Source organism: Humulus lupulus, chromosome 4 (genome assembly GCF_963169125.1).
Source record: "Humulus lupulus chromosome 4, drHumLupu1.1, whole genome shotgun sequence".
In the NCBI taxonomy this organism is placed as follows: Eukaryota; Viridiplantae; Streptophyta; class Magnoliopsida; order Rosales; family Cannabaceae; genus Humulus; species Humulus lupulus.
The window spans coordinates 14,461,067-14,476,803 of NC_084796.1; the positions used below are offsets into that span (position 1 = coordinate 14,461,067).

Here is a 15,737-nt window from a genome sequence, read left to right on the forward strand (position 1 = left end):
GTCCTCGAAATTTACCTGAACAGTTCGGGATACTGACTCTGCATATCTGACTCCAGCTCCAAGGTCGCTTCCTCGACCTTACTGTTTCTCCACAATACCTTAACCAAAGGTATAGTCTTATTCCTGAGGACCTTATCTTTTCTGTCAAGTATTTGAACTGGCTGCTCCTCAAAGGAGAGATCTGGTTCAAGCTCCAGATCTTCATAACTCAAAATATGGCTCGCATCAGATACATAACTCCCAAGAGCTGATACATGAAACACATTATGCACGGCAGACAACGCCGGAGGCAAGGCCAATCTGTAAGCCACCTGACCAACCCTCTCCAGGATCTCAAATGGACCTACAAATCTAGGGCTCAGCTTGCCTTTCTTCCCAAACCTTCTCACCCCTTTCCATGGTGAGACTCTGAGAAAAACGTAGTCTCCTACCTGGAACTCCACGTTCCTGCGCTTGGGATCTGCATAGCTCTTCTGTCTACTCTGAGAAGCGAGCATCCGAGCTCTAATCTTCTCAATAGCCTCACTGGTCCTCTGAACTGCCTCAGGACCTAAGTATCTCCTTTCACTTGTCTCATCCCAATGAATGGGAGATCTGCACTTCCTACCATACAACATCTCATAAGGTGCTACTCCAATGGTAGACTGATAACTGTTGTTGTAGGATAACTATATCAAAGGAAGATACTTATTCCAAGATCCACTGAAGTCCAGCACACATGCTCTCAGCATGTCTTCCATAATCTGAATTGTCCTCTCAGATTGCCCATCTGTCTGAGGATGATAAGCCGTACTGAACTTCAACTATGTCCCCATGGCTTTCTGCAAACTCCCCCCAGAACTTGGAAGTAAAAGTGGGGTCCCGATCTGACACGATCGATCTAGGTGCTCCATGGAGGCACACTATCTCTCTCACATAGAGATCTGCATACTGATCAACTGTATAAGTGGTCCTCACTGGCAGAAAGTGAGATGATTTGGTGTAGCGATCCACTATCACCCAAATAGAATCATGCTGACCAGTAGTCCTGGGTAAGCCCACCACAAAATCCATTGTGATGTCTTCCCACTTCCACTCTGGGATATCCAGAGGCTGCAATGACCCTGCCGACCTCTGATGCTCAGCCTTGACCTGTTGACATGTCAAGCACTTAGCCACATACTCCACTACATCTCTCTTCATCCCTGGCCACCAATACAATGATCTCACATCCTGATACATTTTCGTGGTGCCTGGATGCAAGGAGTAAGGTGTAGTATGAGATTCATCCAGAATCTGTCGCCTCAGTGCAGTGTCTAACGGAACACATATCTGCCCCTTGTGTCTCAACAAGCCTACCTCAGACACTGTATAATCTCTGGATGCTCCAGCCAGAACATCCTCTCTAATCTTGATCAGCTGTGGATCATTCAACTGACCTTCTTTGATTCTCTCCAACAGCATAGACTGTAGCGTAATGTTAGCCAACTGGTCCACCAGTAACTCTATACCAGCTCTGGTCATATCATTTGCTAACTCTCTGGCTATCAGCCCCATACCATGAATCTGTCCCGAACCCTTCCGGCTCAAAGCATCAGCTACCACGTTGGATTTTCCTGGATGATACAGAATCTCGCAATCATAATCTTTTACTAACTTCAGCCAACGTCTTTGTCTCATATTCAAGTCTTTCTGGGTGAAGAAGTATTTCAGGCTCTTGTGGTCTGTATAGATCTCACACTTTTCTCCATAGAGATAATGCCTCCATATCTTCAAAGCAAAAACCACAGCCGCCAACTCTAAATCATGAGTGGGATATCTCTTTTCATACTCCTTCAGCTGACGAGAAGCATAAGCAATTACCTTCTCTGATTGCATCAAAACACAACCCAAACCCTGATGAGAAGCATCACAGTAAATCATAAACTTCTCCTGATCTGTCGGGAGACTCAGAATCGAAGTTGTAATCAATCTCTGCTTCAGTTCCTGGAAGTTGTTCTCACATTTATCTGACCACACAAATTTCTGGCTCTTGCGTGTCAGCTCAGTCAGAGCAATAGTAATCTTCGAGAACCCTTCCACGAAACGCCTATAATACCCTACCAATCCAAGGACACTTCTAACCTCAGAAGCATTCTTTGGCCTTGGCCAATCTCTGACCGCTTCGATCTTTGCTGGATCTACCTTAATCCCTTCCTTACTGACAATGTGTCCAAGAAATGATACCTGAGACAACCAGAACTCACACTTCTTGAATTTAGCAAACAGCCTGTGTTCTCTCAGTCTCTGTAGAACCAACTTCAGATGCTGCTCATGCTCGAACTCAATCTGAGAATATACCAGAATATCATCGATGAAGACGATCACAAACCGGCCTAAATAATCCTTCAACACTTTGTTCATCAGATCCATAAAAGTAGCTGGGGCATTAGTCAATCCAAATGACATAACTAGAAACTCATAATGCCCATACCTGGTACGAAAGGCAGTCTTCGGTATGTCTCCCTCCTTGACCCTCAACTGATGATAACCAGAACGAAGGTCAATCTTTGAGAATACCTTCTTACCTTGCAACTAATCGAACAGAGCATCTATCCTTGGCAAAGGATACTTATTCTTAATTGTCAACTTATTCAGTTCTTTGTAATCTATACACATTCTCAGAGAACCATCCTTATTTTTCACAAACAGAACTGGCGCACCCCAAGGTGAGAAACTAGGTCTAATAAAACCCAAGTCTAACAGCTCTTGCAACTGTACCTTTAATTCTTTCAACTCAGCTGGGGCCATTCTGTATGGTGCTCTAGATACTGGCTCCGTCCCTGGTGCCAATTCTATAACGAACTCAATTTCCTTGTGTGGTGGCAATCCTGGCAAATCTTCTGGAAACACATCCAGGAATTCACATACAAGTCTAGTATCCTCTGGTCTCACTAGCATGACCTGAGTGGTATCAACCACACTGGCTAAGAATCCAATGCAACCTCTTTGCAATAGATCCCTGGCCCTCAACACAGAAATCATAGGAATGCGAGGTCCACGCACATTACCAACAAACACAAAATGATCCTCACCTTCAGGCTCAAAGGTGACCATCTTCCTTCTGCAATCAATAGTTGGCCCATACTTTTCCAACCAATCCATACCCAGTATCATATCAAAGTCAGTCATAACTAACTCTATCAAGTCCACTGACAACTCTCTGCCCTCCACTGTCACTGGAAAAGATCTGACCCATCTCCTGGATACCACTAACTCTCCAGTGGGTAACAAAGTACCAAATCCCACAGCATAGAAATCACAAGGTCTACACAATCTATCAATAACACTACTAGCAACAAAGGAATGTGTAGCACCAGAATCAATCAACACATTATAAGGGGTTCCAGCACTAAGAAGTTGACCTGTAACAACTAAGGGAGAAGCCTCAGCTTCTGCTTGCATCAACGTGAACACTCGAGCTGTCCACCTTCCTAGGTTCTTCTTTCCCTACCTGAGGGCAATCTTTCTTAAGATGACCCACTGCTCCACACAAGTAGCAGGCCTTTGCCTTACACTCTCCCAAATGGCGCCTCTTGCATCTAGGACATTCAGGACAAGTCTTCCAGGCTTCACTACCCCCAGGACAACCCATTGTAATACCACGGGGCCTCCTGTCAGGACCTGGAAATGGGAAGGTATCAGGAACCTTCCTCTTCTAATCACTGGGGCCAACACCCCTACCAAAACCCACAAATGGAGGAATTGTCCTCCTGAAATCCTTTCTGGCTGCACTGTCACGCCAGATCTTGATCTCTGCACTCTCAGCTGTGAGTGCCTTCTCAACCACCTGTGCATAGGTAGTAACCCCTGCCACAGTGGTGATACGAACATCATGGGCTAACCTGGGCTGTAGCCCCTGAAGGAATCTTTCTCTCCTAGTCCCATCAGTGGGCACCAGTTCCTTGGAAAACTTTGCCAAACGGTCAAATTTTAAGGCATATTCAGTAACTGATAAACTTCCCTGAAGTAGCCTAATGAATTCCTCAGCTTTAGCTGCCCTGATGGCATCATTGTAATACTTTTCATTAAACAAGGTCTGAAACTCCTCCCAGCTCAGGGCATTAGCATTCTTGGTCTGGGTAATCACTTCCCACCAAATCCGGGCATCCTCCCGAAACATATAGGTAGCACAAGCCACCCTCTCATTACAAGTTACCCTCATAAAGTCAAGGATAGTGGTAATCATACTCATCCATTGTTCTGCCTTGGCAGGATCTGCAATGCCCTCAAAAACAGGAGGTTGTTGCTTCCTGAACCTTTCATAAAGAGGCTCCCATTTATTTCTTACCTCAGGCAGCTGCTCTGCTGCTAGCACCGACACAGGAGGTGCCTCTGATACACCAACCACTGCAGGCACTTGTTGTTGTCTCAGGAGACGAAGCTCCTCTCCTTGTTTCAACACTTTTGCCTACAACTCATTAAACAACTGCTGCCAGTTTGCAGGAGCTGGCTATGGAATCTGATACTGGTCATTTTCCTGACTCTGGCTGTTATTGTTATTCTGGCCCTGATCACTTTGGCCAGCTGATGTGTCTGTCTGCCTTGGGTTCATTCTTATTTCTGATATACCTTGCTGAAACATTGATCAATACGGCCAGTCAGGTAGTAATAACTAAACCTCTTGCCGCCTCACAGTCCAAGAACAAGCAGACAATTATCATATTCCACAGTCATTCAATATTCACAAGCAGATACATGTTTATGGCATTCAGCACTCATCATGTATCACATAACAATTCATAATCAACAATACTAATGAGTATGCTCCAGCAGTTTCAGTACTAATTAGCACACAGTTGCTGAGGATATAATATTTCAGGGGCACAGGTTCAACACAGTGTCTCATTCATACAGGTAAAGCATATGCACCACATTTAGGCAGTTATGCACATAACTACGTAAATAGTTACCAAACCATGAGTCGAGCTTGACTTCAGTGATGTGTGTACATGCCCAGCCAGTCTACAGGAACCTTAACCTTGGCATTGCTCTGATACCAAGTTATGACGCCCTGGTTACCCCAGAACAGTTACGGTGAACAAGAAATTTGACTCATTGCCTAATTCCTTTGGTTAAAAACGTGTTCTAAGTGTTATTAACAGGTTAAGGTGAAAACCAATAAAAAGGAAAGGATATGTTTTATTTGATATATAAAACTGTTCATGGGCCCACAAGAACATTTACAAGTTATTTACAACTCAAAAAGGTTATTACTGTTCCAAAAGTTCAAACCCCGCCGACCTAAGCGGCAAAAATAGGGTAAACCCCCTAGTTCCTCTGAGAACTCCTTGGCCGTGGTGGTCAAGCGGCCGCATATGTACACATCACCACCTAAGCTCTCCACTCAAGTCTATGTGAGATTCTCTTTCCCTTTACCTGCACCACATAGCACCCATGAGCCAAAGCCCAGCAAGAAAACACAGTATTGTATGTAAACATCATCAAATGATTATCATTATAATCACATAGAGCTCATAGCTCTCAAACAGATGAGTGAGTATCACTTGAGGTTCTGGTAAACCAACCTGAGTGACTGACAAGCATGTCACCAATTCAAACAGAAGAGTGGCTGCTGGGTAAGCCACTAGCCTTCAACAAATGAGAGACTGATGGGTAAGTCTCTAATTTAACAAATGAGTGACTGATGAGTAAGCCACACAAGCGCTTATAATATTCATCGAACTTGAGGTCGGTCCGGCATTAATGCTCTTTGAGTCATCCAATGCAGAAAGTCGATTAGATCTAATCTTTATTGGCTTGCGTTGAGCACACCAAAGCCGTCTTGACTAATGAGTCAGTACTATGTGACCAGTGCCCAGTACCACTGCCAAACCTGACTAATGAGTCACAACTTCACAGTTGATACTAGCACATTTGCCAAATCTGACTAATGAGTCAGTACCATGCACAAGTGAGCAAGATTTGCTAAGTATTCCACAATCAATTCATGTCCACATTTATACAACCAACATGCCTCATGAATAACCATGCATGCCACATATGGGGTGCAGTTTTCTTACCTATGATTCGAGCTAGAATGAAGAAAAGAACGACCCTTGAGAACGATTTAGCTTTTAGTCCTTTAGCGGCTACCTAATCATAAACCTAATCATAACACATTATAGGATACCATCAATAACATGATAATCAAGGGTTCTCAAACCAAGATTTAGCCTCCGAGACATCAATCCTCACTAATCCGGGTAGTAGGAGTGATCCCGAGGCCTAAAACCATGATCCCGGGGTCAAAACATGAAAATGGGCTCAACCTTGCTCAAGAGTCGCGGCCCTAGCACCTTGTGCCGCGGCCCCCAAAAAATCTAGAGGCAAGCGCCGCGGCGCCCAACATCAAGGGCCGCGGTGCCCAGCGCAAACAGAAACCCCTCCTTCCTCATCAAGTTAGGACCGCGACGCCCAAGAACAGGGCCGCGGCCCCCAACCCTGGGCCATTCCCAGACACGTTTTCAACTTCTCTAAACCTCAAAATTCATACCTAAACATTCCCCAATCATCAAAACAAGGTTCCCAAGCTTCCCAATGCACCAAAACCTTGAAAACCCAAGGTTCAAAAGAATCGAAAACCCAACAATTCACAAAGTCCAATTCAAAGCTTAGAAACTCTAAAAACTCAAAACTTTAAACTTAGATTACCTTCGATTAGATTGTTTTCTGTCAAATCCTTCAGTCAAGAAGCTTCTAATCTTTCCTAGGATCGCTATGCCTCGATCCTCGCTCGACTCTGACTCCTAGAACTCAAGATTTCTTCGAGTATGCTTCAGGTGGAAAAAATGAACTAATGAAGGAGAACGAGAGGTTTTCTAATCGCACGTTCTATCTGACAGCTACTTCAAGCTTAAGTAACCTCAAATAAAACCTAATGCTCGGGGTCCCGAAAATACCCCCGGGGACATTATAGTCAAAACTTCCATAATTTCACCCTGATCTCAATAATTCACAATTTATCATCAAATAAACATTTCTATTACCCCAAAATTGACCCCGTTATGACAAAACCACTAATCCACTAAATATGACCGTCTCATGCCGAATAGCTCGAATATATCTCCATAATGATGGAATCTCATTCACAAATCACATCATGCACCCAAATACACAAATTTACCCTCAATGGGCCAAATTATCAAAACAGCATAATATTTCAAATGTGGACCCACATGCATGCATATATCATCATATTATAATATAATTCACATAAACATGCATATATTCATTTAATGGCGTAATTAAGCAATTACGACCCTCCCGGCCTACTAAACCGCCACTAAACCACATCGGAGAATTCGGGGCTTTACAACCAGCCTGCATCTTGAACCAATTCAGGAGTGGCCCTCATTGCTTCCATATATTCTATCATGGAATTGGACTGAGAAGCATACGGAGGTGATGGTTGTTGTCCTGTGACACTAGGGTCATACCTGTAGTAACAAAATGCTGCAAACTTTTCCATGTTTACCACAAACTTGGCACACAGACCTAGAGTTAGGACGAGGACCCCTATAGAAATTAGAACGGCCAGTAGGAGCAGGGCCCCAAGAGTGAAAGGAGGGTAATGGAGATTATGAACATATGGGGAAGGTCTAGGGAAATTGTGGCCATTAGAAGCATAACCAGGATTATAGTTGGGTGAAGGAAATCTCTTATTGGATGATTGATTTGCCAAAGCAAGATTGACACTAGGGAGAACAGAATCTAGGTCTTTGTTTTGCATCGCAATTCTTGATTATTGGGAGAGAAGAAGAGATTCAACTTCTGGTATGGTATAGTCCTAGGTACGAGAATTGGTAGATATAATAAATGGATCATAAGAGGTTGGGAGAGCTCTAAAAATGGCTTGAACATGCTCCTTTGCAGTGAGAGGGTGACCAGTGGAAGCAAGTTTATCAGTTAAACTTTTAATTTTGAGCAAATAGGCATTTAAGGTCAAGCCATTTTTCTTGATCGTTTGTAACTGTGTAGTAAGCTTATCAATCTTAGCTGCAGTTTGAGCTTGAAAATAAATTTGAAGACTTGTCCATACCTGTTTGGAAGTATTACAACCGACCATGTGTGTGAGGATGGATTCAAACATTGAAGAACATAGCCAAGAACACAGTAATTGATCTTGCTGCATACAGGTTGTGTATTCAGAATAGATTTTGTTTGCAGCTTTATCTTCATCAGAAAGAAATTTTTCAGGGCAAGAATCTTTATCAAAGAGGAAATGTTCAAGGGAGTGACCTCGAACCGCAAAAAGAACATGTTGACGCCAGAGGAGGTAGTTGCCATCATCGAGTTTGAGGGAGAAGGTATGAGAAAAGGCAACCAGTTGTGATGTTGAAGCTATGGCGATCGCTGGAGAGGAAGAAGAAGAGTTATCTTCGGTAACGATTGGCTCTGATGCCATGATGAGAAAATGAACCCAACGAAGAAGAGAGAGAAAGAGAAAGAGAGAAAGAAAGTCTCTTGAAAAGAAATGTTATGATTTTCTATATTGAGCAAATGAGGATTACAAGCCTTATATAGACAAGAGGCTAAAAACAGAATTTGTAACTACTTGTGACAGCTAACAATGATTAGGAAAACTAATTAAACTGTTACACGTTATTAAGGACTAGTTTTGGTTGTCCTAGTTTGTAAATATTTGTTGTCTCCTAAAAATACTATATATGTATGTATGGATTTGGGTGCGAACTAGATATAACTCCTCTCTATACATCAGGTAGAGAATGATCTTGGTTAGAACGAACAATTTTTCAGCAAAGGATACAATAAAAACAGGTTCAATGCATGTCACATATTTCTACACAATTTCTACACTAAAAAAATATTCTTAAATCAAATTGATCAACCTACTAAAATCGATGCACATTCTAAAAATGTTAAAACAAAATAATAAAAATAAAAAATAATCTTAACAATTCTTATCCTCGAAACAGGGGCTAGGGGCTAATCATATAAATATATTAAAGGGTAAGCATACGTGAAGGACTTATAAGAAGTGTATTAGAACCATAAATATCAATTTATTTCTCTTTAAAAAAATTATGAATGCTTCTTTATTTTTTGGCTATTATTTCTTTTGTGTTTAAAATAGATGCCTATTGTTGTTAAATTTAAACAGAATATTCATAAATAAAAAAAAATCGAGATTTAATTAATAAATTATTTTGTCTCCCCTTTTTGTGCTGTTTTTGTCACTATTAATAGAAAAATTAGATTAAAAAAAACAACTCAAGAACGCAAGTGATATAATATATTAAGGGATCATAAAGATTCAATTAATAAGAAGGTTGCCTTTTGAAATCAAACAAAAATAGAAAGAAAGAATGTTTCCTAAACAAAATAATCTAACTACTAAAATCTTATTATATAGGATTGATCTTATGCAAACGGGAAGACTTAGGAGTGTACAAGAACCATACCTATGCCCAAAATCATTGTTTGGACTCAAAATAACCTATCCCTTTATTTCTTAAAAAAATCTATGTATAAATACTTTTTTTATACATGCTTATTATTGTTAAATCTTGGTATATGAAATTTTTTATATTAAGAAAGATACAAAATATATCCCAACTAGTAAGCAAAATATTCATAACTAATTAACAAAAATAATAGAGATATAATTGATAAAATTGATTTGTCTAGCCTTTTTGTTTTATTTTCGTTACTATTTTTTAATAGAAAAATTAGATTAAAAAAATACCTTTGGGAGCCAAGTGATATAATTCATAAATGGAAAATAAAGATTTAATTTATAAAAAAATTGAGAATTGGAATCCGAACATAAAAGGAAAGAAAGAATTAGAAGCACGAGGTTATATGAAAATGGAAAAGCCTAGACAAAAATATCTTAATTTGGGTTTCATATGACAATTTTTGGGATTTAAGTTGGAAATATTAATATAATTACCTTTTATTGAGAAGCTATATTCTAGTTTGAATTTTTTTTTCTGGAGGAATTTTATGTGCTTGATTCTTATATATCATTATACAGAGGTAATTTCTGTTGGTTATTGAATTGTAGTATATTATTTGCTTATGTTTAAATATTGCACAGTACAAAGATGTTGACTGGTTTTGATAGTAGTGTTGCTGATTTTGAGTTAATGTTAAGAGATCAAATGGACTATGGATAAAGGTGGAGTAATTGATGTCTAATTTTCCCCTCGTCAAACCAATATGGTGGCTCATTGTATTGTTAAGAATGTTTTAGATGTTAAAGCTTCAAATTTTTGGAATAGAGGATTTTCTCTAGTTAGCTCTGCTGCCATTGTATAGTGCAGAATTGGCCTTCTGTTAGTTTTCTTGTAATGTCTTTGCCCTCAAAAAAAAAAATTGCACAGTCCTGTATTTTGTTTCATTTATTGGGAACTTATTTTGTTTCATTGAATTTTACTTGAAAATTGCTATGCAGATTTAGAGTAAGAAGAATGATAAGAATGTTCATAATTCATATTCAAGACAAGTACATTCTAAAGTAATATATGCATATGCTTAGAGATGCATAACCTTAATGATTTTTGTGTGTCCATTTATGAAGTATGAAGAATGATAAGTATGTTCATGTGCCATAGTATTGCATGTTTAGTTATAGGCTCAAGTATTTCTAAAGCTTGAATATCATACTCTTCTGTTCTTCTGTATAGTAAGTTTGGCTTAGCTTCAAGAGCTGAACTATTTTTAGTCATTTGTTTATAATGCAATCACACAGCTAGAACATAAAACTTTTTAAAAAGAATAATCATGATCAAGAAATAACTCTTTATATATTAGGTAGAGAATGATCAACTAATACTGCAGGTTAGAACCACACAATATTCCAGCAAAGGATATATAATATTTGTTAAATCAAATTGATACAACTACTAAAATCAATGCACATGATAAAAAATTTAGAAAAAAATAATAATTTCAACAATTCTTAATCCCGAAACAAGGACTTAGGGGATAATCTAATAAATGTATTACACTATGCCCAAAACCATTGTTCAGAAAACTTACAAATGTCTTTTTTATATGCCTATTATTGTTAAATATAGTACATAAAATTGTTTACCTTAAGAAAGATGCATACAATATGTTAATTAATAGAAAATTTTAAATCTCAATTGGTCAAAATATTCATAAGAAATTAACAAGAAAAAATAGAGATTTAATTAATAAAATTGATTTATCACCTCTTTTTATGCTGCTGTTGTCACTATTAATAGAAAAATTAGATTAAAAAAATATTAAAAAAAACCTTGGAGCCAAGTAATGCAATTTATAAAGGGAACGTAAAGATTCAATTGATAAAAAGGATGAGTTTTGGAATCCGAACATAAATAGAAAGAAAGAATGAGAAGTGCGTGGTTATATATATGAAAAGGGAAAAGCCTGGAGACCCGAATTTCATACTGGTGGTTGGTAAAATCAAATTTACACACAGCAAGATTTTTCTATAATATTTCTATGTATTATTTTGTTAATATTTTTGTAACATAAATTCACTATAAATAGAATTGAAGTAAGAAATTCTAAATCTCATATAACACTTTCTCTCATTTGTAATGATTTTGTGTTCTTACTTTCATCATATTTTCTGGCATAAGTCTCACTGGTAGCATCTTCGGTCTGGTTTGTCTTTGTTTTGGTCGATAGAGATGGTGGTCTCTAATTTGAAATTCAAAATTGAGTGTTCAAGCGATGGCAGCTGCAAATTACCACCAGAAATAATTGAGGAGATATTCTCAAGATTAGATGCAAAATCTTTGCTTCGGCTCAAGTGCGTGTGCAAATATTGGTTGTCCCGAATAAGCGACCCAAATTTCATGAATGCCCACCACAAACGACAAGTAGCTCGTACGCTCCTGGCCCACCAAAAACAACAAACGACAGAGATCTCGTACCCTCCTGGCCACCAAAAGACTCATGAATGGCCACCACAAGATTCATGAATGTCCACAAGAATATGGAGATCGAATGCTGTGCTCAGTTCGTAGCTCGGAAAACTTGGATCAGATATCGTCTCACGTATTCCCCAATGACAAGTATGACATGTTTAACATGGACTATAGGGACATGACCGTTGTGGGTAGTGATAGTGGTGTGATTTGTTTGCTAGACCAATTTACTAATTATGTTTACCTTTGGAACCCGGCAATCGAAAAGCATAAGAAACTTCCTCCATAGGCCTGCTTCTATGCTCCATACTTTGTATGGATTTGGGTACGAAGCATTGAATAGTGATTTCAAAGTGGTGGCTGCATGTGGAGGTATATCAGGCCAGTCTCCGCGTCGTAACTTCTTTCAGATTGGTGAGCATGTTTCGTTGTATAGTTTGAAAAGCAATTCATGGAAAACTATGGCCATGCCTGACCTATTCTCTTCAGAACAAGATTATGATTCTACTGATCAGCTTCTTACTTTTCCCATCAATCATACGGTGTCCGTTGTTGTTAGTGGCTCTATTCATTGGGCAATCTCTTTTAACCATGCACAACTTAAACAAAACACTGATGGCGTAGTTGCTTTTGATCTAAGTAGTGAGGAATTTAAGCTCATTAAAGCCCCTTCATCTTTAAAAAACAAAGGCTTTTACGTTACAAATATTTCCAACTTCTGTGGCTGCCTATGTCTGCTCACTTCACCATCATCACCATCACCATCGCCATCACCATCATGTATTGAGATATGGGTCATGAAGAAATATGGTGTGTTGGATTCTTGGACTAAATATCTTTATGTGGACTTGGTTAACCAACCTGTGCCATTCTCTCTTAAAAATATCTTCCGGCCACTAGGTGTATCACATAATGGTAATCTCTTACTTGAATCAGAAAGTCATGATGATTCTCTTCCTTGGCGTCTGTCCTTGTATGATCCCAGGAGTAACAGCAGGAGGGTACAATATGTATGTCGATGGCTGCCTGTATCCTACTTTGCTACTTATGCTGAGAGTATCTTTCTAAGTTGATGCACAAATTTCTACATTTGGTTCTTCCTAGTATTATTTTTTGCTGAGTGATTCTCTTCTCTTAAATTTAGTAGTGTTGTTTTGGTGTCTGGTACTTTGTATTTTTGGAATATTTGTCAGTTTATTCAAGTTTCTGTTTAGATATTTATTATTGGTTCGACTAATTTTTCTATACATTTGTTGTGTGGGCATGCATACTCTATATCTACTTACAAGTTGAATATATAATATGCATACTTTATAACTACTTACAAGTAGTTGAATATATAATATGGTTGAATTGAACAACCAGATATCATATCATATCCAAGGTAGAAAACAGAATGAAAATTAGAATCTAGGCCAACAGGTGGATCAACATCATAATCAAGCTCCAATAATCATGCCCCTGTTTCATTATCTTTCATTAAAGAAACTATAAAGCACGTAGATTAACAAAGTGAACCATGTAATTAAAACAGAGTTTGAGTTCAAGAACACCTTCTAATTATGCTAGTTTTGTTTCATTATCCTAGTTTATTATAATACTTCATAGTCACCAAAACACAAAGCAAAACATTATGATTATAATTTTGCTAAGAAAAGAACAAGCAAGAAGCTCCCAAAAACATAAGATTATAATTTTCTTTTGAAATGGTAAGGCAATGTGGTGCATTCAAATCAGTGAGATCCACGTACAAGGGAGAATGTTGTACAAAATTGTTTGAAGGGTCATTGAGGTTTCACTATTTCTTTACCAATGCTGTAATGATAATTATATTTTATAGTGTTGATTTCTGTAAAAGACAATATTCAAGCAAACAAGTGTTATGCCGTTTAAGAGAAAGTGAGGAGAAAATTATTTTTGTTCTGAAAAAGTGATAGACCACCAATTAGATATACCTATGCAAGGCGATATCGCAATGAATGAGTGATTTTGGAGAAGATATTTCTGGGAAGTATGCTGATTTGATTACTTAGTTTGTTTGTTTATTTCTATTTTGGCTGATGTCTGGATTAGGAAAGTTGGGAGAATAAAAAGAGATGAATTGGGTAGGATTAGGATGTCTGATTTGTTTGTGAATGAGCCCTAGGCTGGAGAGAAACCAGGTCTCTCGAATATCCTGGAATTGTTATTTGCTATTTGAATAAAATTCTCCCTATTCTATACTTCTCTATTTTTCTAGTTTAGTACGATACACTGCTGTTGTGTATCAGTTAGTATCAGAGCATCGACCTAGGACATATGTGAATCGATCAGAAACTCGGATGGACGCGATGGAAGAGCTAGTGGCCTCAGTGCAAGTTAAGATGGTGGCCATGAAAGAAGAGTTGCAAAAAATACCTGGCCTTGAACAAGCGATTGCAGCGCTGACGAGTTGTGTGGATCAAATGCTAAAAAATAAGGAAGAACGTCGCACGGAACCTGTGGTGGAGGGTCGGGACCAATCGGCAACTCCGGGGAAGGCAATTGTGATTGGCAATGGTGTACAGATGTTGGCTTCAGGACGACCGACTGAGGTAGGCGACAGCAGCTCAGAATTTGCGGGGTATCCTACGACTACTCCAGCCCCAAGATGGGATATCCGGCCACGGCAAATCGAACTTTCATTGTTTGATGGCGACAATCCGGATGGATGGATCTTGAAAGCAGAATAGTATTTTGCTATCCACCGACTGACCAATAGTGAGTGTTTGGAAACTGCAATCACGAGCCTGGAAGGGGAGTCTTTAATTTGGTTCTAGTGGGAAAATCGAAGGAGACCATTCTTGCACTGGGACGATTTGAAGAAGCAGATGATCTGCTAGTTATGAAAGGATGAGCTTCCTTGATGCCTATTCAGGGTACAATCAGATCCCAATGAAAATAGAGGATTGAATCCTCACAGCTTTCACCACAGAGCGCGGTTTGTACTAGTATAAAGTCATGCCTTTTGGTCTAAAAAACGCAGGAGCAACATATCAGAGGTTGATGCACAAGCTCTTCTCCTCATTGATCGGTAAAAACATGGAAGTCTACATTGATGACATGGTGGTCAAATCTCGACAAGGTGTCACACACGTGGAAGACCTAACCGAGTGCTTGAACATACTCGATACATACCAGATGAAGTTGAACCCAGCCAAATGCATTTTTGGGGTATCCTGTGGGCAGTTCTTAGGATATGTAATCAGCAAGAGGGGCATCGAGGCCAACCCAAATTGCCTCACTATCAAAGGTCAAAGAGCCTAGAACCATCCGAGATATTCAAACTTTAACTGGCAAAGTAGTAGCCCTGAGCAAATTTATATTCCGCATGTCAGATCGTTGCCAGCCCTTCTTCCAGTGCATTAAGAAATCCACCAACACAGCACGGGGAGCAGATCAAAATAAAGCTTTTGAGGAATTAAAAGCCTACCTAAGTACTCCGCCCATATTAAGCTCTCCTGTGCCCAATGAAGACCTTTTTTTTATACCTATATGTTTCCAACTTTGTTGTGAGCTCTGTACTCTTCAGAGAAGAACGAGGCCAGCAGAAGCCAGTGTTTTATTGTAGTAAAATGTTGTTAGAAGTTGAGACACACTACAACATGATGGAGAAACTGGTCCTCGCGTTAATTACAGCAAAGAAGAAACTCCGGCAGTATTTTGAAGGACATATAATCATAGTATACAAAGACTATCCGTTGAAGCAAATCTTAAGTAAACCTGACCTCTCTGGAAGAATGTCCAAGTGTGTAAAGTCCCATAATTTTACTTAGCTAGTTAGATAGTAGTAGTAGTTATAGTATGTTTATT

At 39.1% G+C, this 15,737-nt stretch overlaps 1 protein-coding gene across 1 annotated transcript; it reads right to left on the reverse strand.

Annotated features, from left to right (window-relative positions):
- Nucleotides 1–7,807: 7,807 nt before the first annotated feature.
- LOC133831917 (uncharacterized) lies at nucleotides 7,808–8,425 on the reverse strand. The gene has a single exon (XM_062262319.1). The coding sequence runs from the start codon at nucleotides 8,423–8,425 to the stop codon at nucleotides 7,808–7,810; it is 618 nt and encodes a 205-aa protein (XP_062118303.1).
- Between the last annotated feature and the right edge of the window lie 7,312 nt (nucleotides 8,426–15,737).

Bases quoted from the DNA above. Each gene is read 5' to 3' on its own strand.
- LOC133831917 (XM_062262319.1), bottom strand. From the start codon at position 8,425: ATGGCATCAGAGCCAATCGTTACCGAAGATAACTCTTCTTCTTCCTCT.